Source organism: Fukomys damarensis, unplaced genomic scaffold, assembly GCF_012274545.1.
Source record: "Fukomys damarensis isolate Sample0158 unplaced genomic scaffold, DMR_v1.0_HiC HiC_scaffold_16, whole genome shotgun sequence".
NCBI classification, from domain to species: Eukaryota; Metazoa; Chordata; class Mammalia; order Rodentia; family Bathyergidae; genus Fukomys; species Fukomys damarensis.
This window is the reverse complement of record NW_022900928.1, coordinates 30,865,955-30,890,270: the sequence shown is the minus strand read 5'-3', so window position 1 is coordinate 30,890,270 and position 24,316 is coordinate 30,865,955. Positions and strand designations below refer to the sequence as shown.

General features: G+C 35.9%; 1 protein-coding gene across 1 annotated transcript in view; it reads left to right on the top strand.

Annotated features, from left to right (window-relative positions):
• The window catches only part of Rsf1 (remodeling and spacing factor 1), a 151,462-nt gene that overhangs the window by 42,965 nt on the left and 84,181 nt on the right, over nt 1-24,316 (top strand). The window contains exon 2 of the mRNA XM_010633303.2: nt 7,435-7,526. Within this exon, the coding sequence (XP_010631605.1) occupies nt 7,435-7,526 (92 nt within the window). The remainder of the gene's footprint in view (nt 1-7,434; nt 7,527-24,316) is intronic.

Genomic DNA, 24,316 nt, shown 5'->3' with positions numbered 1-24,316 from the left:
ATATATATACCACATATTCTATTATCCATGCATCTGTTGATGGGCATCTAGACTGTTTCTGTAGTTTAGCTTTCATGAATTTCTGGTGGTATAAACATGTATATGCATGTATTGCTATAATATGATCACTTTTAACTCCTTCAGGAAGATGCTGGGAGAGGTCTAGCTTGGTTAAATGGCATTTCTAGTGTTAGTTTTTTTTCGCAGATCTCCATAGTGATTCTCATAGTGGTTGTACTAGTTTACATTTCCAACAGCAATGTAGAAAGGTTCTGTTTTGTCCACAATCCTGCCAGTATTTGTTGTTTTTTTGAATTCTTGATGGTAGGCATTCTTACTGGAGTAACAGAATCTGTTATTATTTTTTTTCAGTTACTATTTTGATTTATATTTTTGCAGAGTAATAACTTAAATATGAAACTTTCCTACATTCCTCCTGTGAGTTCTCAATACATTCAGAATAAAATCTAAATTCTCCATTGCTCTATAGCTTTTTTTTGAGGGGGTGGTATTGGTGATCGAACTCAGGTCCTTACACTTGCAAGGCAGGTGGCAGAACCATTGAGGTAAATCCCCAGCCCACTCCATGGCTTTTTGAGGTTTAATCTTTGATTACTTTTTCAGCTCTGTTGTTGTTGTTGCTGGAGCTCACACATGGTAAATAAGCATCCAGCAGTGTCTTTTACTCTTAAGTATATTAGAAGTTTTTGACTGCCTCAGGGCTTTTGTACTTGCATTTCTCCCATCCTTGACTTTGTTGGCAGCTTCGGTTTTTGTTTTTGTTTTTGTTTTTTTTGTCTCATCTTTGTTAGAGAGGCAGTCCCTGAATAGTTGAACCCAATGTATTTAAAATGTTTCCCATTCAGTGGAGAAAATATTAGTAATTTTTGCATCTAGGTAAAGGGTATACTAAATTGGTCTTTAAGATTTTTACTATATGGTATTATTATTATTATTATTATTATTATTATTATTATTATTATTATTATTAATTTTGTGGGTTTTTTTTGAGACACGGTTTCGCTATGTAGTTTAGACTGACCTGGAACTCACTAGGTAGTCCAGGCTGGTCTTGAACTCACAGGGATCCTCCTGCCTCAGCTTCCCGAGTGCTGGGATTACAGGCGTACACCACCATGCCTGGCTTTAGTATTTGAAGTTATTGAAAAAAAAGTTGAGGGAAATCCTTCTTTCGCCTTTTGTTTCATCACTCCTTTTGTTTTGAGCCCCTTGCCCTGATTATCAAATTTAGTGAAGAAGAGAGCAAAGGGAAAGAGAATCATCTCATTAGACCTGTAGGCATATAGTACTGAAAGCCATTGTCTTGAATACCTCACATTCTCTTTGCCAGGATGTTGTTTGTAATGTAAGCAAGGAGTAACCCTTTAAGGGTTGATGGAAGGGCTGATGTGAATGGTTCACTTCATCTCACTCAAAGGCCTCTATTCTTCATAATGAAACATGTACTTTCTCCTTCAGAAAGGATGGAGTAATAGCCTTGGAGTTTTGCTGGATAACATTTCTCCTAATTCTGTTCTCCTTTCTCTGTTTGAGGTGTTATCATGACTTCTAGCCATGCTTGTGTTTTTAGTAATAGTATACTGATTATTTTCTTTGTAGCAGATAAGTTTTCCAGGTTTGGTTCTGAAATAATCTGAGCCATATTTGGTGGATTTCTTGATGTGAGTACAGTTGATATGATTGCAAATGGAACTCAGATAACTAAAGTGGTGCAGCAGTACCCTTGGTTCATCTGCCTGCCTGATAGCTATTCCTGGACTTACTGCTATAATAGTAATGAGACAAATGGAGGCATCTATATTACACTTACTTGGAATCTCTATGTTGTACTTTTTCTAGTGGTGTCTTGAATTAGTATTTGTCTTGAGCCATTTCTTTGTTCTTAAGAAGACTAGAATGTTTGATTAAGTAAACCCATGGAAGATATGGTATATATGAATAAATGACATTGATTTCAGGAATCAGTAGCCTATGGGGCCAGATCCATGTATCCTATAACTGAGTTCTCCAACAGAGTTTCTAGAAACTGGGCAGTAAGTAAAAGTTAATTATAAACTTTTCTTTCAATCTCCATGTCTGCAATCACTGTTCTCTTATCAATGATATTCAATAAGCTGTTTTAATAACTATGCTCATAAGCTTAGAAGACATTTAAATGAAAGACTTACTGAGATTTGAAAAAGATATATTTAGACATTAATAGGTAGATTTCTACCACTCAAAAGGCAAAATTGTGGGCTGGGGATTTAGTGGTTCCAGAGCCTGTCTTACAAGCACAAGGACCCAAGTTCGATCCCCAGTACCACCAAAAAAAAAAAGCAAAATTGTGTCAGGTATGGTGGCTCTACACCTGTCATCCTAGCATTTAGGAGGCCGAGGCAGGAGGATCCAGTGAGTTCAAGGTCAGCCTGGGCTTCATGGTGAGTTAAAAGGAGGTCAGCCTAAACTACGTAGCAAGATCCTGTCTCAAAACAAAAAGCAAAATTATTGTAAGACTAGAAACAGACTGGAATTGTGGAAGCAGCAATTTTTTTTTTTTTAAATGCATTGGAAATTGAACTTCTTTGTGCTGCCTCACATCTCAAATCTCCAGTTTTTTTTCAGTGGGTTTTGCTGAGTTTCCAAGTTGACCAGAATGGGCTAGGGCTTATGATCTTCCTGTCTCAGCCTCCCACAGTGCTGGGACTACAGGTGTACATTATGCCCAGTGCATTTTTAAGACTTCATACTAAAAGGATGCTTTAAAAAAATGGCAAAATTTAAAACATCTTTGGATAATTAGATCAATAAATTGTCAGGGATTGTACCACTTTCTGCTTCTGCATTTCTTGCATTATATTGGCAGACTTTTTGTGAATTCGCACAACTTCTGATCTTTTCTTTCTGTTTTGGACTGTTTAATCTTCTGAGGCTAATGAGAGAAAAGAGCCTATTAAAGTTTATGATTTGAGTTTATCACTTGGAAATGTAGAGATCCCAGCTCACTTAGAATAAAAACCTGTACTTTTCAGTGACTAGAAGTTGGTTAATAAATAAATCTTTAGAAAGAAGTTAATATTTAATGTTTCATAAGTGAGACTATAAAATGTTCCAGCTGGGAAATGAGTGGATTTACAGCTTGTCAGTATTTGCAAAATAATTGAGAGTAAATAAAAATATGATTGATACTTTACATCTGCTGTCTAAAACCATAGCCACTTGCCATATGTGTCTGTTTAAATTAATCAAGAATGAACAAAATCAGAAGCTTAGTTCCTCATTTTCATTAGCCACAGATCAAATGCTCAACAGTCACATGTGGGTAAATGGCCGCTGTACTGGTAATTGCAGATATAGAGCATTTCCAACATTCTGAATGATCTGCTGAGGTATAGACTAATGGTGTAGAAAATCTATTTAATGAAATAATGCCAGAAAACTTAGCAAATCCTAGGAAAAGTTTAGACATTTACGTGCAGAGATATTTGAACCCCTAACAGGCATGACCAGAAAAGAACCTCCCCACATCAGCCTATAGTTAAAATGGCAAGAGTACGAAACAAGGAAAGAATATTGAATGCTGCAAAAGAGAAATACTGAAGTCACTTGTAGAGATAAACCCGTAGGAACTCTATATAGCCCAGGCTGGCTGTGAATGTCCAGTGATCCTCCTGCTTCATCCTTCTTAGTGCTGGGATTACAGGTGTGCCACCACACCTGGCAGCAAACTTTAAATATGCCAGTTCTGTATTCTCCAACACTAATACAGTAGGTACTAGCCATATGTGATTGAACACTTGAAATGTGGCCAGTATGAGCTGAGGTGTGCTAAAAGTATAAAATACATGATGAGTTTTGGATGTATTTTATTAAATAGATGATGCTACTAGAATTTTTTTGTATTGAAGGAATAGGTCAGTGATAGGTTGCCTAGCATGGGCAAGACCCAGGCTTACTGCATAAAACAAAAAAAAAACCACAAGTAAATATTTTCATCTTCTTTTTACTTTTATAAATACTCTTATCAGAAAAGGATATGACTGACTTTTATACTCCATCAGACAGTGCTGTACTGTCTGTTGATACTCTAGTAAATCAATAATATCTATTTTCACATTCCTAAGTCAACAATGACTGCATTTGTAAAGTAGAATGAAAAATGTATTACATATTTTACTTTTTTCTTATTTTGAATTTTAAAAGGTAGTACCAGTAGTAACCAATAGTATTACAATGTTTCATGATTTCTGTATGATGTGTGTGGGGGTACATGCATAAAACACATGTCCGTGTGAGATAGATTTGGATACAATGAGTACTTCAGATCATATGAATATGATGGGCATTCCAAGAACAAGGAATTGCTGATATTAGAAAGTTATCACAGAAACTTTGGGGTTTCTACTGCCCAGGCATTGAAAGTTGAACATTACTTTCATAAGCAGATAGTAAGCTGGAAGGTTTTAATAAAACCCATACAGATAATGATCTGGGTAGGTTTAGTGGACAACATACAGACCAATACGATTTTTGTCAAAGATTTCAGTGTAGCAGTGAGAGAAAAGGGCGGGAAGTTAGGTTGTGAATCAGTCTGGATGGTTGAATTTGTATAGGTATTTATATATATACCTGGGGGCTGCACCTATGGTGCACACTTGTAAACCCATCTGCTTTGGAGGGTGAGGTGGGAAGATTGTAAGTTTGAGGCCAACTGGAGCAACTTTGTAAGACACTTGTTAAAAAAAAATCATTTGGGAAGTGATATGAAGGCAATATTTTTTGGAAAATTGGTTGGTTAAAGACTATCTGTAGTTATTTTTCTCAAATGAGAAAGTATAGTGACATCTTAGAGAAATGGAGGGTAAATAGCAGGCTTGAGATGTAGGAAGGGAAAAATCAGGATTACCATGTTTGGAGCAAAAGGAGAAATGGAAAGTGAATAAGGTGGCTGAGTGTGTTTGGAGTTGTTTCTACATCTTCTAATCTGTTCCATTGATCCTCAGGTCTGGTTTTTTGTTATGTTTGTTGCCTGTACCATGCTGTTTTTATCACAGTAGCTTTGTAGTATAATTTCAAGTCATAGATTGTGATGCCCTCTGCCTTGTCTTAGTTGCCGAGAGTTGCTTTTGCTATTCTTGGTCTCTTCTGGTTACATATGAATTTTAGAATTGTTTTTCTCTAATTCTGTGAAATATGCTGTTGGTATTTTGATCAGGATTGCATTAAATTTGTGTAACAATTTTGAAAGTATAACCATTGTCACTATATTGGTTCTTCCTATCTAAGAACAAGGAATTTTTTTTTTCATTTTCTGATACCGTCTTTGATCTCCTTTTTCAGAGTACTGTAGTTTTCAATATAAAGGCCTTTTACTTTTGGTGTTAGATTGATTCCTAGGTATTCTGTTTTTTCTGGATGCTTTTGTGAAAGGTGTTATTTCCCTAATTTCTTTCAGTGAGTTTGTCATTTGTGTAGAGGAATGCAATTGATTTTGAGTATTGACTTTGTATGCAGATATTCTATTGAATTTGTTTTTTAAATCTAGAAGTATTCTGAGGCAGGAGGATTGCCCTGAGTTCAAGGCCAGCCTGGGCTGTACAGGGAGTTCAAGGCTAGGCTGAACTACATAGTGAGCCTCTATCTCACCATTTAAAAGAAATTAGAAGTTTTTGGTGGAATTTGTAGGGTCTTGTATATAAAGTATATCATCCACAAGTAACAATAATTTAACTTTTTCCTTTCCTGTCCTTACTCCACACCAGGAAGAACAACTGATTAGAATAATTATGTCACTAGGCTAAGGTAGTACAATCAGCAATAATATCAGACACAGCCTAGAAAATGACAAACTTTGGTAGTTATTAATTTGCCACCATTAACGGAGATTTGTTGGGTATACAACAAAATCTAAAACAAATCAGAAATTGTGTTCAATAAGTAAGCCCTCAGTATAGTGATTTTATCATCAGGGGAGAACATTTAAAAGTGGGTGGATGGGAGGAATAGAGAAATAGAAGAAGAGGGCGAGATTAGAAGCAAGGCTGGAGGACTTGGGAAACTGTTGAAGAAGGCAGCAGGGAAAAAGAGAAGGAAGAAATAAAAGAATAACAGTACAAAACAATAACAAAAAAGCTAGAAACAGTGTTCACACTCATATAAAAACAAGAATGATCACGAAAAAAAAAATGTCTAATTTAAGGCATGTCTCTTCTGTTGCTCGTAGACAGAGTGGGCAGCCGGAGTCCAGATCTGTGTTGCATAATCCCAGCAAGCCAGCCATAGATTTATGATGGGGTAGTAGATAATCCCAGGAAGCCTGCACTTTTAGTTCTACTGAAGGTCAGGCTGGTTTCTGACTGTGAGGCAGGGACCCGATTTTTTCCGGACACTGCATGTGCTTCCTACTGGCTGGAACTTGGCTCCTTGACTTCCTGCTGACTTAAAGCAGCAGCCTCTCCCTGATGCTGGCAGCTGCTAGATGGAGCCAGCCTGTAGTGCTCTGAGTTCTGAAGTCAGTTGACTTCTCTCTAAGATGGCTACTGGCCAATGGTCCTCTCCAGGGGACCATCTGAACCTGAATAACTCCCAAGCTGCTGTAGTTCACTGTGTCTACTGTTCCGTTCCACTGGCATGTTTCTTTGTGGAGGCCTCTGGGGTTGCCAGTAGTCCCCGTGCCTTCTGCAGGTTTGAGCCACCTTCCCACTCAGTGAGTCAAGGGTTAGGGGGAAAGCAGCACTTGCCACCTCCTTCTTTGTTCAAGTCTTTCTCTCTGTTCTCCCATGGGCTTCAGTACTCACTTCACATGCTTCCTGGGTCCTGGAGACTCACTTCCCTCCTTCTTCTCTTCCTTATGTAGCTATATTCCAGCATCTGGACACTAATTCTTGGAGAGGCTCTTTTTCATCTATTCACCACTCTGCCATCTTACTGGAAATCCTAGAGCAGATTTTTGTTCACAAAAAATTAAGCAGGGGCCAGGGATTTAGCTCAGTGGTGCCACTGCCTGCCTCGCAAGCGCAAGATCCCAAGTTCAATCCCTGGTACCAAAAAAAAGAAAAAGAAAAAATTAAGAAGAAAGTTCACAGGATTCACATGTACTTGCTGTCCCCACACATGCATGACTTCCTCCATTGTGTACTTCCTGCACTACAGTGCCTGACAGTGTTCAAACTGATGAATCTGTAATAATTATCCCCTAAAGTCTGTAGTTTATATCAGATTTCATTGTATCTTGATAGCAGTTTCAAAGACTGTATTCCTGCTCATTATTAAATAGTTTTGAAGAATTCTTGCTCTAGTTTAGGCTTTTTTGATGCACAGGTGTAAAAAGTAAAATCAGTGTCATTTGTGTTGAAAAAGTATTCATGAGGAAAATTCTTTTTATTTTTTCGTTTACAAACTAACTTTAATAATATTTTTTCCCTTCCTTTTAAGTACCAAAAGAATTGGTGGAGCTCCATTTGAAGTTGATGAGGAAGATTGGCAAATCTGTTACAGCAGACAGATGGGAAAAATACTTGATCAAGGTAACTATTTATAAATTACCTTTTCTATTACTGAAATGCTGTATTTTGTAAAACTAATGTTTGCACTTCATCAGATGCTTAACTTTTATAGTAGGTTATGAAATTCAGTTTATAACTCTAAAATTCATATCTGTTTGTGTATGAGTCTCCTCTTTTACTACTACTAAGTTAGGTTTCAGAGTTATAGCTCATTAAATCCTTAAAATCATCCTGATCACATCAAGTAATATATAGATAAACATCCAGGGATGTTATCATTGTTGTTTATAACCACCCAGTATGCATAGGCAAAGTCAGGATTTGTCCTGACTTGAGAAGTAAAATGTGCAATGCCTATTAGGCCAGTATGAGAAACTTTTTTAAATTATTTACAAGGCCAAATAGCTTGTTAATGAGTATAATCTGACTACTCGAAATCAGTTTTAGGAAGGACCTTGTTAAAAGGAAGACTATTCAGTATAAAAATTGTCTGGATTTGCATCTCAATGTGGAGAACCATATAATTTTTTAAAACCTATGGTAATGTATATGGTATATTTATAAGATGTCCTTTGGGGATTTTTTTTGCCCATTAGTTTGGGGATATTTTAACTCTTGTAACATATTAAAATATTAGCTTCATTTTAGGTGATTGAAAAATAATTCGTCTACTTTTTAAAAAATGGGTATGTGTGTGTGTGTATATATATATATATATTTTTTTTTTCATATCTGGCCTTTTTTTTTTTCTTGAGAAAGCATATGATTATAGAGTGCTATGAAAAGGGGAACCATCAGAGAGACAAGAGTTCCTTGTTTGTATTATGTGCTATTCCAGTTAACTTTGCTGTATAATACACCACTTCGACTTAAGTGATGTAAAACAATAATCATTTTAATCAGCTCAATGATTCTTTAGGTCAGGAATTTAGAAAGGTCACTTCCACCATACTCTATTGGTTGAAGCAGTCACAGCTCTGCCCAGAGTCAAGTGGAGGGAACATAGGCTCCCAGCTCTAAATGGTAAGACTGTCAAATTTTTCAAAAACCCAGTATGCAATATATTACAATATTTTTGCACAAGATTGAAGCACTGCAAAGTCAACTCAGTATTTCACAGATTTGATGCTGTTTTCTGTAAGCTTGATTATATAATGTAATTTTATTGGTACATTTAAGGTATACAGTATAATGACATTCATCATTGGAAATTTGCACCTTTACATGATCCATCTTGGTTCTTATTTTTAATACTAATAATATTTAATTTAAACCTCTGTAGTATTCTAAACTGAATAAGTGAATAAATTTTTAATTATTCAGTGCTTTTCAAATACCAATGAAGTTGCCGTTTTGCTTATAACAGAATGTTTTTTTTTTTTGGTACTGCGTATCAAACTCAGGACCTTGTGCTTACAAGGCAGGCAGCGGCACCACTGAGCTAAATCCCTGGCCCTAACAGAATGATTATTAATAAATCAAAGTTTTGGAGTTTAAAAGGAGGTGCTAGGATTTCAGGACATTGGTTTTACAGGACTACAAATAATGTAATACCTTATGAATAAATTTGTTTGTTAGAGGTTTTTAAAATTTTAATTTAATGTTCTAAGAACTGAAGTATCTTGTTTACTCATCTTCATTCTACTATTAACAAACTTTAGGATCATATATAATTTATTTTATTCTCTTTATTATTAGTTCCTTTGTAAGATCTCAGAATTGAGATGATTGTTAAATCCAATTAGTTCTGTGGTTTTGGTTGTAATTCATCTATTTTTTGAATTGAAATATAGTCACATACCATAAATTCAGTCTTTAAAACTCTATAATTTAGTGGCTTTTAGTATATTTACAAAGTTGTGCTGCCATTATCAGTAATCCAGAACATTTTTATCACCCTAAAGGAAACTTCATATTCATTAGCAGTCATTCCCCTTCCCTAAGCCCATAGCAACCAGTAAGGTATTTTATGACTTCATAAATTTGCCTCTTCTGCATGTTTTATATAGTCATATAATATGTACTCCTTTTTGTCTGTTTGCTTCCTTTTTTTAAAAAAATGGTGCTGGGATTGATTTCAGGTCCTCATGTGTGCTAGGCCTGTGCTCTAACACTGAGCTATATCCCAAACCCTCTTTCTTTTATTTAACTTACCATTATTGACATTTAGTATATTCACAGTGTTTTTTAGGGACCACTGGTATCTAGTTCCAGAACGTTTTCATCAGTGAAAGGAAATTCTATATCCTATACTCTCTACCCCCTATATTCTCCCAGTATTCTCTGCCCCTAATCTATTTTCTGTCTTCATAGATTTGCGTATTTAATATAAATGGAATCATGTAACGTACCGTCTTTTGGGTCCAGCTTCTTTCTCTTGACATGATATTTTCATGTTATCCATGTAGTTTGTATTGGTACTTTGTTCCCTTTTATATTTGAATTGTATTGCATTGTATGGATATACTGGATTTTACTTATCCTTATAAGTTTATGGTATTTAATTTACTTCCATCTTTTGGCTAATTTGGATATTTTGTTCAAATGGTATTGCATAGTTCTAGAATAGTTCGAATAGTACTTGAATATCTATGTACAAATTTTGGGGTATACACATAATTTCATTTCTTTGGAGTATGTTCCCAAAATGGAAGTGCTGCATCATACGGTAATCCCATTCTTAACTTTGTGAAGAACTGTTAGATTTTTCCACAATAAGTGCACCATTTTATGTTTCTATCAGAAATGTATAAGGATTCCTTTTCCATATTCCTCCTCACCAGTATATCTTATTGTTTTGGTTTTGGTTTGTGTTATTTTATTATAAGTCATTGTAGTAGGTGTGAAGTTTAGTTTTGATTTGAATTTCTCTAATGACTGATTATATTAAGCATTCTTTTCATGTGCTTATTGTCCTTTGTTTATCTTTTTGTCTTTACTTGTGTTTTACTTGGATGTTGGCATTTTTATTTTTGAGTTGTAAGAGTTTTTTTGTGTGCGTGTGAGAGTGTTTTTGTATACTAGACCCTTACCACATATATGATTTGCTAATACTTTCTTCCATTCTTTGTTGTTTTTCACTTAAATTGATTTGTGAGGTACTAGACATTAAATCCAGGGAGCTGTGAACTGCATCGCCAGCCCTTTTAATATTTTTTTAATTTTTAATTTTTGAAACAAAGTTTTGCCAAGTTGCCCAGGCAGTCCTTGATCTTGTAATCCTTCTCTCTCAGTCTCCCAAGTATCTGGAATTTCTGTCATGTGCTACCAAGTCTAATCTCTTCATATTTTTGATAGTGCTCTTTAAAGCACAAATTTTTATTTTTTTGTATTTAATCATGACAGCCTGTTGTATTTTTGTCCAATGGTGGTTCTGCTTCTATTGCAATAACTCTGTGTGATTTTTTTCTCTTACTCCATTATGTGGTACATTACATGATTTTTTCATATGCCTAACCAACCTTCCAGTCCTCTTAAGTCCCATGTGGTCTCTCTCTGTATCTCTATCTATATATCTATATATCTATGTATATTCCTTTATATACTTTTTGGGTTTTTTTTTTTTTTGGTACCAGGGGATTGAACTCAGGACCTTGTGCTTGCAAGGCAGGCGTACTAAATTTGTTTTTTTAAATATATTTTTAAGAATTTGTTTCTATATGCTTAAGAGATACTGTTTCATAGGTTCTTTTATGTCTTTGGTTTTAAGATTAAAGTAATACTGTCCTCATAGAATAAGTTGGAAAATGTTTTCTCTTTAATTCTTTTTTTTTTTTTTTTGGTACTGGGAATTGAACTCAGATCCTTGGGCTTGCAAGGCAGGCCACTGAACCGCTGATCTAAATCCCTGGCCCATTTCTCTTTAATTCTTAATCATTTTTTGTTAAGTACTGTATTAAACTTTTTGGGGGAGTACTGGGGGTCAGACTTGGGATCTTGTGCTTGCAAGGCAGGCGGCAAGTACTTTATTAATGTTAATTCTTTAAATAATTACTTTAAAATTTAGCAATGAGACCATTTGGGGTTGGGCTTTTCTTTGCTGAAGTCTGTTTACTTAGTTTCTTTATCCCCTACAAAGATGACTCATATCTTCATCTTGAATATTTTTAGTTTTTTTTTTCTGTTTTTTTTTTTTTTTGAGACAGGGTCTCACTGTGTAGTTGAGACTGACCTGGAACGCAGTGTGGAACCCAGGCTGGTCTTGAACTCACAGCGATCCTCCTGCCTCGGCCCTCCCAGTGCTGGGATTACAGGAGTGCACCACCATGCCCGGTGAATATTTTTAGTTTTTAATAAATTACATACTGTGCATTTATATTGAAAAAATGATGACTGATAAATCTCTGAGAGCCTAAACTACTGTAACAAAGGGACCTTAAAATATAATTGCTTAAATAATCAGTACATTTATTACTTTCTGTCAAAATAATGATGGGTCTAGACTCTTAAGGTTCTATGAAGTGTTGCATGAGATTATTCTGGGACCCAAACTCTTCCCATTTAATTATTCTACTCTAGGGCATTTTCTGTATGGTAGAATGTTCTTCAGGCTGGGGAAATAAAATGCAGGTGAAACAATTGCCATTGCTTAATTGAGGTCCTAGGGATTGAATCCAGGGCTTTTGCATTAGCTATAGCCCCATAAGCCCCCTTCTTTTTTTATACTTTTAAATTTTGAGACAGGCTTTCACTGGGCTAAGTTGCCCAGGCTGGGCTCAAACTTGCAGACTTCCTGCATTAGTTTCCTAGAGTGCTGGTATTATAGGCATGCACCACTTCACCCAGCTGTAATTTCTTTTTAATCAAGAAGCTGAACATATTGCACTCTTTGGGAAAAACACAATCACACAGTCATTACTATTTTTAAAGGAGTTTGGAAAAATATCACCTTTAGCCAGATCACCCATAAACTCAGGAAATGGATGTGAAAGGGAGAATATGTTTGTGTGGGAGAACTATAGAGATTTGGTTACTTTGCATATAGGAGTATACATGCTGCTGGTGAATTAAGGCATGGCCATATAAATTGTTTATGCCTATGGGCTAGGAATTTAGCTCAGTGGCACCTTGCAAGTGCAGCGTCCTGAGTTTGATCTCTGGTACCAAAAAAAAAAAAGAAGGAAAAAGAAAACTTGTTGATGGCCAGTAAAATGTGTGGAAAATTGCCATGTTAAAGACTATGGTATAGAAGTTTTCAGAGCAGTGCATATCTGCCGCATTCTCTATTCCCTTTACCACAGTGACTGCTACTTTTATAGGTAATGGCTGCTCATCTTGGATTGAAGATGATATAGAGTACAGCCACTTCTTACCTGTCATCAACATCTAATATGGTGAGACATAAATATTTGTAAATTAGTTAAACTTTTCTGTAATGAGTTAGACTTACAGGCTGGAGAGTCCCTGATAGAACTACTAAACATTGCTGCTGTTATGTGAAAGCAGCTACAGATAATAGCTAAATAAGTAAATTTACAAAAATAAGCAGTCAGTCTATGGATCATTAAGATTTATAACTCAAACTATCCTAAATAATACTGCTGGTTAAATGAACTAATACCACATCACTTGCCCAAGCCAAAAATACAGGTAACACCTTTAAATCTATTTTCATTTCCCAAATTAAAACCTGCCCTTTATTTCTCTCTGACCTCTTCATTTAACTGATAAAGATATTAAGATACAAAGAGAACTGTTTAACCACATATCAAAGTTAGTATAGCTAGAACTGGAATAGACCTGTTATTACTTTTCTAGTATGTTTTTTGAGATCTAAGTTCCCTATCCCCACCCCCTGTACCAAGAATTGAACTTAGAACTGCGGCACCACTGAGCCAAATCCCCTGCCTGCCTAGGGTTTATTATTTTTTGGTTTGGTAAATGGTACTATCATATAATCAATCAGTTATTAAAATTGAACACATTGGTTGTTCTGGACTTCTCTTTTCCTTCTCATGTTACCAATACTATTTTATAAAATATATCACCAAAAGCATTACCTCTCCCTGATTGATTTTGCTTCCTTGGTATCTGTCATCTCTGTGTATTCCATCATTGCTGTCTCTATCTTAGTTGTGATCACTATTATTTATGTTATTGTGAGAACCTCTAGATTGTTTATGGCTATGGGCTAGGAATTTAGCTGGTTACCACAATGACAGTAATAAAGCAAAAGAATGATTTTGTCTTTGTCTTCTCCTGTAATTTCTTTTTTTTTTTTTGTACTGGGGATCAAACTCAGGTCCCTTGCGCTTGCAAGGCAGGCGGCAGAACCACTGAGCTAAATCCCCAGCCCTCCTGTCAGTTCTTGATGTGTGGATTTCTCTAGTCTTCCAGCTGGCAAACACATTTTTTAAAAAAAATTCGGAATGTCACTCTTTCTAATGATAAATTTCTTAGTATGGGACTGGGGTGTAGCTCAGTTAGTAGAGTGTGTGTTTAGTTAACATGCATGTATGAGATTGTGGGTTCAGCACCCAATACTCCCCTCCTTAGTTGTTGGTGTGATAGTCTGATTTTTTCTCAAAGTTCATTGCTTGTTATTCCTTCTTCACTAATACATAATTTATTCTACTATACCATAATATTTTTGGTTTTCATAATGGGGAATCTGTTTTTAGCTCCTTGATTCTTTGTACAAGAGTGTCTGAAGTAGTCTTTGTCCTCAAGTTTTCTATCACTCTCTTAGTATCGCTTTGATTTATTGCCTTGATAGTATTTTTCACTCTCTAAAATCATGTTTACTTTTTATATTTGTCTCCTTCAGATGCACCAAAGTTTTGTGAGGGCCAGGGTTTTTGTCAGTCTCTGTAATAGTTTTCACACTTGAACCAGTGCCTCACACGTAGCTGTCACTCAGTATTTGACAACTATAAATAGATGAATGAATTTGTAGAGTATTTTTTTTTTTTGCAAAAGTGTTTTGTATCAGATATAATATATAAAATAATATATACAATTTTGTAATTGTTTTTTTCTGCCTTCCCACTGTCACACTAAATTGTAAGTTCTGTGATATTAGGGATGTATACATATTCTTCAACCTTTTGCCATCTAATATCATGCCTAATTCATAGTAGGTACTCAAGTATATTAAATTCATATTCTTGTCAGATGTCAATTTCTTTCTTTCTTTTTTTTGGTACCAGGGTTTGAATCCAGGCCCTTGCACTTGTAAGGCAGGTGGTAGAACCACTGAGCCAAATCCCCGGCTCATCAATTTCTTTTTTAATATTTTTGTATTTATTTAATTCTTTCTGTCTATCCATCCGTCTATTCATCTGTCTATCTATCTATCTATGGTACTGGGGATCAAACTCCTGACCTTGTGCTTTCAAGTCAAGCAGCAGAACCACTGAGCTAAATCCCTGGCCCTGAGGTTGATTTCTAGTACTCATTCTTAAGGTCTTCTAAGAGTAATTTCATAGCTTTCTTTTTTGGCCTGTAAAGTTATTATTATTTGTTTGCTTGGCTTTTTTGAGACGAGCTCTTGCTATGTAATTTAGGCTGACCTTGAACTCATACTGTTCCTCAGCCTCCCAAGTGGTGGAATTACAGACATGTGCCACCACCCCTAGCTAAGTTGCCTGTACAATTTAAAAACATTTATTTTAAAGAATCTCATTGTTTCAAATTTAGATATCCCTATATTTGAGGTTAGAAAAGGTAAAGTTGAGAGATATAATATGACTAATAGTGAGGCCTTATACATTTTTTTGGGCTTTTTATTGACACAGGCCTTATATTTCCTAAACTAAGGGAATGAAGTTGGGAAAGCTTTCGCAGAGCTTTTTAAAAAAATATTTAAAATGTAAAGTGCATAGATTAAATAATATAATCTCTACTGCTCAGAGTTAATGCTTTTGTGTTTTTTTTGTTCTTTGTCATTTTTCTTTAACTTCAGTTTGGAACATGCTTTTCATGAAATTTTAAGGAACATCCGTAGTTTTTGAAATATATGCCAAATCTTAATCATAATAGTGAACATATGTATAGTCTTGTTTGTTTTTTTAGTTTGTGTGGGTTTTTGTTTTTGTGCTGGGGATGGAATCCAGGGTTTTTGTACTGTGCTATATCCTCAGTCCTTTTTCAGTTTTTATTTTGAGACAGGGTCTCACCAAGCCTCTTAAGTTGTTTAGGCTGATTTTGAATTTGTGATCCTCCTGTTTTAGCCTTCCAGATTGCTGGAATTACAGACTTGAGACACCACACCTGGGTTTTTTGTTTGTTTATTTGGTTGGTTGGTTGGTTTTTTCTGTTTGTTTTTAATTTGCACATGCGAAGCATGTGTTCTGCCTTAGTCACTTTCCTTGTTGCTGGGATTTAGTAACTGAAACATGAAACTTAAAGGAGGAAAGATTTGTTTTGGTTCATGTTTTAGAAGTTTTTGTCCTTGGTTAGCAGCAATGTGGAAGGTCCTGAGTGAAAGGAAACTGCTTGATTAATGGCAGCCAGGGAGGAAATGGGCAGGGGAGATACATTCTATCAGGTCACGCCCCCAGTGGCCCATCTACTTTTATTAAAAAAATTTTTGGGGGGTACCAAGGATTGAATGCATGACGTGCTGGCCAGGCAGTCACTGTGCCACTGAGCTACATCCTGGCCCACTCATCTATTTATAGATCAGCCCACCTCCTACCATCAAAATTGAGCTGTCTCATCTCTGTGAATCTGAATGTATGAAGTTTTGCAGAGACATCCAGATATAAACCTTAACATCTATTATATGTGTAATGTTTGAATTCATTAACACTTTCATGTATGTTGCCTACAAGTTTTTTTCTTTCTTTCTTTTTTTTTTTTTTTGGTACCGGGGATCAAACTCAGGTCCTTGTGCTTGCAAGGCAGCAAGTTTTATTTCTTTACACTAAGTAGTAATTAACTTCTATAAGCCATATGACAAACATCTGTCTTAGTGATCATAAAATACATTCATTAGACATTTATTTAATCATTAAAATAGCTGTCAACTTTAATTTTATTGTACTTGTGATGAATTGACTTTAAAATTAGCTTTAATATAGAAATAGATTGTGCTTTGTGATCATGGAACAAATATACAGATGCTTTTAATGTTAATTTGCTTTGAGAATTGTATTTGACACAGATAGTCCAATCCCCGGTACCAAAGAAAAAAACAAAAGAACCAGCACCAACAAAAAATAGTAATGAGATTGTGCTTGTTTGCAGTATAAGAAATTCTCTAATACAGCAATTTCCAAATTGTTTTCATGAAGCCCTGAGGCCTCTCCAGAATGCTTCTGAGCCTATATTATTACTCAGCTAGCCCTTCTATAATAAAATATCTCAAAATGGGTAAGTTAAACAACAAATTTATATTCTCAAGGGTCTGGGGTCTGGAAGGCCAAATCAAAGTGTTGACACATTTGGTCCTGGTAAGGGCACACAGCTCTCATCTTACTGTAGCTTCACCTGGCATTTTTTCTGTGCATAGTAACGGGAGTGAAAAATATTTCTGATTTGTCTTCCACTTCTTACAATATATCAGTTATTTTGGATTATGGCCCACCCTGTGACCTCATTTAACCTTAATTCCTCTTAAAGACCCTGTTTCCAAATACAGTTGTTTGAATAGGAGGTTAAGGTTTCAACATATGAACTTTAGAGGCACACACTGCATCCCCTAATGACCCAGGAAAGATTTCATTGGGAAAAAAAAAGTGCTATACAAAAGAAAAAGGGAAGTTAACAGTTACTGCTCTTCACACATCACAAAACTTCTTCCATATAAAAATGTCTTAAAATTGCATTTACATGCAACGTCTAGGAACCCACTTGTTTTGTAAATGGAGACTTCCCCTGGTAAACTTTCTTTGGACTCTAGTTCTCAATTTCTTAGTAATCTAAATTGATGATATCTTACTTAAGTGCTATAAATGTTTCACATATTAACAGCATGAGGATTCCTGGGCATCATTAAAACTTTGTTTATATTATAATGTGGTTCTATAAATTACTGTGGAATCTCACTATAGTGGTTTCTAGGGTAAAGATAAAAAGTTAAATTACAGAAGCTTTAACTTTGCTGTAAAGTTTTTGATTCTAAGTAAGCTTCATGTTTTGTTTCTTGGCACTTTCTTCCATTTAGAACATAAAAGAATATTGGGAACACCTGTAGCCCCTACTATTCTAGGAGACTGAGGGAGGAGTATCACTTTAGCCCAGGAATTCAAGGCCAACCTGGTCAACATAGTAAAACCTTATCTCAAATGATGGGGGTGGGGGTGGGATGTTTTCATTCCATTCAGTGTTCAAATTTGGGAATCATCAAATAGTAAGGATAGGGCTGGGGATTTACTCAGTGGTGCCACCTCCTGCCTCACAAGTGCAAGGTCCTGAGTTTGATCCCCAGTAACCCTCCCCACCAAATAGTAGTGATAGTTGTAAAAACATTTTGAAAAAAAAAGTCTTATAGAAATGCATATTGCCCATTTCACCAGTAATTTCCTTGAATTTCTCAAGTAAATAAATGTTTTATTTTGTATATATGTTTTCCTTGAAAGGAAAAATGACCCTGTTTACTTATGCAATTGCCTAATTTTTTAGTAAGTGGTCAGTTCGAAAATAAAAATGTTAAGAGAGGGCCAGGGATGTACCTCAGTGATACTTTACGTGCTCGGCAAGCACAAGGCCCTGAGTTCAATCCCTGATATGGGGTGGGAGAAACATTAAGAGAAATTGTGCTGTAATTTTTCTCATTTCAAATTCTAACATATGGTGAGAGTCCACTACATCTACTTACATTTTTTTCTGTATTGAGGATTGAACCCAAGACCTTCACACTGAGCTGCATCTCTACCCATATATATATTTTTTCATTTAGAGACAGAGTCTAGTGAAGTTGCTGTGCTTCCCAGTCTGTGCTCTTATTTTAATTTAAGCTTGCTATTTTCCTACCTCAACCTTCCCAAAGTATTGGGATTTATAAACCTGTGTCATCATTCCCAGATCAAATTATTCTTTATAATCTATTGAAACTTATGGAATGTCCATTTGAATACTTTTGTTTAAAAATAGAAATACTGATTGTCAAAAACACAACTTTATTATATTACAGTCATGCTCCTCAAGAATGACCCACAGTTTCAATTTGCTTTTTTCACTTCCTATTGAATCTTTCCCATTTGATTTTTGTCCCACTGTGCTAACAAAGCTGCCCTTGCCACGATTCTACCTAATGTGTATTTCTGTCAAATCCAGTAAATACCTTTTACTAAACATAATCCAGAGATGGATCTTCCTGCATCTCTCTCAGCTTTGTTGCTGTACCTCTGTGTTGTATTTTTGTTTGCTGGCTCTTCTGTTTGACCCCTAAAACATTTGTATTTTCATTTGCTGTCTCTTCCGTGTAACAAACAGAAGTAGAAAACTCCATTGGAAACTCTGGAAGATACTGAAAAAATTATTCATTTATACACAATCTTCAAGCATATATGTGGTTTAGTTAAGAATCACAACTACTCAAATTAACAGATTTTTATTCACCTACCTAATCAGAAAACATTTTTTGGATTGATTGCCTACTCTATAAGGGATTTCTTGAGACCCTACATGACTGATACTCCTTTTTTATCCCCTTGGTTTTTTTTTTTTGGTACTGGGGATTGAACTCGGGTCCTTGTGCTTCCAAGGCAGGCCACCAAACTGCTGAGCTAAATCCCTGGCCCCTTTCCTAGTTTTTTGAGGTGGGGTCTTGTTATGTAACCAAGCTGGTTTTGAACTCACTGTGTAGCCCAGTTGGCCTCGAACTTGTGGTAATCCTCCTGCCTCAGCCTCCCAAGTGCTGGGATTACAGGCATGCTCTACCACACCTGTCTGGGACACTGACATTCTTAAGTCTACAGTTTAATAAAGAAGAGTCACATCTGAAGCTCAAGACAGACACTGCTGCTAGCTTCAAGATGGAGGGATCATATGGAATCAGTTAACTGATCATATGATGGATGATTATCTTCATGCACCCAGTGTGAAAACATGATCCCTTAAAAGTAGAACAGACAGGCGAAAAGAAGTCACATGTGAAGCTCAAGACAGACACTGCTGCTAGCTTCAAGATGGAGGGATCATATGGAAAGGGAAAGTATGCAGTGGAAATGGATTTTGCCAATAAACTAAAGGAGATTGGAAATAGTTTTTGCTCACAACCTCTAGAAAGGAATACACTCCTGCCAGTCTGTTTGTTTGTTTAAAGGTCTCAATATGTAGTTCAGGCTGGCCTTGAACTCATTATGTATCTCAGGCTGGCCTCAAACTCAGTGATCCTCCTTCCTTCCCAAGTGCTGGGATTACAAGTGTGTGCCACCATGTTTAGCTGTGTCAGTCACTTGATAACAGTTTTAAACTGTACAAGGGAGAACTCAGCTAAACCTGGATGCTGGCACACAGAATTTATGAGAGTAAAAAATAGGGTTTTTTTGTGTGTGTTTTAAGGTAGGGTTGCCCAGTCTGTCCTTTAACTACCAGGCTTAAGATGTCTTCTCACATCCCAGGGAGCTGAGACTACAGGCACATACTACTGTACCCAACTTAAACTGGTATCATTTTAAGAAGCTATATTTGTAATAATTTAAAATGTAGTAATAGCAGATGAATACGGATTTATTATTAAGAAGGTATTTAAAATCTGATAGGAAAATAACCAATCATTGTAAGTTTCTGAAGATTTCTTATGAAAAATGTTGACTTTTTTCATCAAAAGTGTTCTTTTCCTGTAAAAATCAAATAGAATCATGAAATTCTCAGATTAATAATTTACTTTCAACTTGATCTGATATTTTAAAAGTTTATTCATTGGAATCAAATCAAATGGTTAGAATGTAGTTATCTGGAAAGAGATTGGGTTTTGGAAATCTGAGCTCTGTTCCTGGCTTCTTACCACCGTTGGTCTCAGTGAAGTATTACTTCCCTTGTCTGAATCTGAATTGCTTCTTTTCAGAAACTACCATTTATCTTTCATAGATATCAGAATTAATGGAATAATATGAAATACACCTGAAATATGTCTGACATATTGACTTATAGTATAATTTACTAGTAGGATAATATGCTGAAGATTGTATTGAAGCTTATATTGTTATCTCATTGTTAAGTATATAAAAGACTTAAGTAACTTACTTTGTAGAAGCTATCATGCAGTAAAAAACCACATATTTCCTAGGATCCTACGTTATTAAATTATGAAGGTAAAAATACATGACTGTATAAACTGTGTAGAAAATCAAGATATACTCAGCATTGAAAGGGTCTGTTCTCTTGTCTGCAGAGAGTCAAAGTTTGTGTTAGGCCAGTTCAGGTTCACATTTTAATGCTCTTGAATATGCTATAGTAGTCCTTTGAGGAAGTGCCTCCTGTGTACAGTTCTCATATATGCTTTGTAGGATAGACCCATATGTTGATATCTTCATTTTATGGGTAGGAAATTGTTTGACTTTTTAGTATATGTGCTGCTGAATCAAGCAAATGATTGATTTTTTAAAACATTCTCTTCCTTCACAAAAATTTATAAGAGCTGGACCTTCTCTGTCTTACTCACTGTTAAATATGCATCAGAAGTACTCAAATTAATGATCTGCTTCCTATTTTATAAGGCTTATGGACAAGAATATTTTTATAGATGTTCATTTACAGTCTATTTATTAATAGGGTGTGTTGAATTCTAATTAAATGAACTGTTATCTGTCCCCCAAACCAAATTCCATTCTTTTATTAGCCCACATAGCACCAAAAAATGTGCTTGCTCAGTTAGTATATAACATACACAACATACATGTTAACCAGCTGGTATATATAATGTGGTATGTTCTTATTACAATTTAAATTTCCTTAGTAATAAAATTGTGGAAAGTGGGTTATGGTAGCATATTCCTATAGTTCTAGCTACTTGGAGGTTGAAGGAGGATTGGTTGAGTCCTCCAGTTCTAGACCATCTTGGACAACTGGGAACAAATATCTAAAAACAAAGCACTATCAGTAATCCCAGCACTTAGGAGGCTGAAGCAGAAGGATCTGCAGACATAGTGAGATCCTGTCCCAAAACAAAACAAATATGGGCCAGGGATTTGGCTCAGTGGTTCTGCTACCTTCCTCACAAGCACAAGTGCCTGAGTTCGACCCCCGATACCATTAAAAAAACCCAAAAAACCATAACAAATACACAACACCAGTTATAGAAATGTGTTCTTTCTTGTGATGTAAGTACGTACATACTATCCTTGATTTCACCTGTTAACACTGAGAGTTTAAAATATTTATTTTCTAGCCTTTTACAGGAAACATTTACTGACCTCTAATATTATTATGCCTGGCACAGTGTGTAGCATATAGGTACTTGGTAATTTTTTTTTTTTTTTTTTTTTTTTTGAGACAGGGTCTCACTATGTAGTTGAGACTGACCTGGAACTCACTGTGTAGCCCAGGATAGTATTGAACTCACAGCGATCCTCCTGCCTCAGCCTCCCGAGTGCTGGGATTACAGGTGTGCGCCACCATGCCCAGCTTCGGTAATTATTCTTTGAATGAATAATTATCACTAAATAATTTCACAAAGGTGACATAAAGCCAAGTAGTCTATACCTTTCTGATTTTATAGTTTGAAAAACAATGAAGCTTTCTTTATGGCAACAAGAAAGGTTATTTAAAGGAATATTACAGATTGTTTAAAAAGGGACTATTATAATTATTCATATAATACTATATGTTATTATTATACTATATTATTCAAATAATACTATATATTATTTTCTTTTGTGAATTACCAAAAGTGGGCAGTTTATATGATACCTGATATAGTATAGACCTGGGGTATAATTAATGAATGTTTGGCAGTAAATTTTATTTCTATAAATTTATTAATAATTAAACATTTTCTAATAAAGTCTCAGTACATATTTGTGTGTGTGGTACTCGGGATCGAACTCAGAACCTTGAGCTTGTGAGGCAGGTGTGGCACCACTGAGTTAAATCCCTGGCCCTTCACTACAGATTTTACTTTTGTTTGCCCAGGCTATAATATGAATTCTCTTCTTTAGCATTTCTTATCTCTGTATTATTAAAAGTGCTAGGGGCTGGGGATTAGTTCAATGGGTGCTTGGTTCCATGGCCTGCCTTGCAGGTACAAGGACCAAAATTAGATCCCTGGTATCAAAAAAAAAAAGTGCTGTGATATTCTAGAGCAGGAATTGGCAAACTACAGCCTGATCTTGCTACCTACCTGTTTATTTTTTGGTTTTTTGAGACAGGGTCTCACTTTGTAGTTCAGGTTGGCAGGCCTCATTCATATCAACTCTCATGCCTTGCTCTCCTGAGTACTATGATTACAAATGTGCCACCGGGCCTGGATCCTGCCTTTTTTAAAAATTTTGTGTTGGAACACAGTGGATGTCTTGTTTGCAGATACCTGCTTTCATGTTATAGTGCCAGGTTGGGTAGTGTTTTGTTTTGTTTTGTTTTTGTAGCGTGGATTGAACTCTGATCCTTGTGCTTGCTCGCAGGGCAGGCAGTGAAACCACTGAGCTAAATCCCAGGCCAGGTTGAGTACTTTTGTTTTGTTTTGTTTTTGCAGTATCAGGGATTGAACTCATGACCTTGCACTTGTGAGGTAGGCGTAGTTCCACTGAGCTAAATCCTTAGCCAGGTTGAGTAGTTTTTTGTATATGGCTCTTCATGCCAAAGATATTTAACATTGGCCCTCTCCAGTAAAAGCTCATTCATTGGTCCAGAGAGCATATACACCATTTATTTCTCTTAGTTGTATCCTTTGTGAAATTTGGAACATTAGAAAGCAACTAACCAAAACTGTGTTAGTCAGCTGAATGGCCAGAAGGGAAAGGAGGAGAAACGGATATAGAACTGCCTTGCTGTATTTTATTATCTTTGTTGTTGTTGTTTTTTTTTGTTTGTTTGTTTGTTTGAGACAGGATCTCACTATAGTTGAGACTTGGCCAGAAGGGAAAGGAGGAGAAACGGATATAGAACTGCCTTGCTGTATTTTATTATCTTTGTTGTTGTTGTTTTTTTTTGTTTGTTTGTTTGTTTGAGACAGGATCTCACTATGTAGTTGAGACTGACCTGGAACTCACTATGTAGCCCAGGCTGGTCTTGAACTCACAGTGATCCTCCTGCCTCAGTCTCCTGAGTGCTGGGATTACAGGAGTACACCACCACACCTGGCCTGCTGTTTTATTATCTTTTATGCTAGTTGTCTCTTGGTTCATAAATTCTATAAGGCAAGAACTGTGTTGATCTTTTTGAACATTGTATTACTCAACCCCTTACCCCCTTTTGGTACTGGGTATCAAACTTGGGACCTTGCACTTGCAAGGCAGGCAGCAGCACCGCTGAGCTAAATTCCCAGCCTAACTCAACTCTTATGTACCCTGATTGTATGAATATATAGGGAAGATATCTAAGTAATACATTTCCTTGAGTTTATTAATAGAAAGTTTTATAAATGCTGACTCCTAAAACTAATATTCCCTTACTTAGGTTCTTATGCTAGATTACAGATATTTCCCTTCATATCCAGATGACTGAAGAAATTTGGTCAAAAATATATGAAAAAATGTTCAACATCTCTAGCCATTGGAGAAATGCAAATTAAAACAACACTAATAGTCCACCTTACTTCACAGCAAGAATGGCAGTCGTTAGGAAGTCAAACAGTAACAAATAGTGGTGTGCCTGTGATGAAAAAGGAGCCCAGTTTCATTGCTGGTTTGAATGTAAACTAGTACAACCACTATGGAACCAGTATAGAGATTTCTCAAAGAATTGAAATAAGAAATTCTATACAA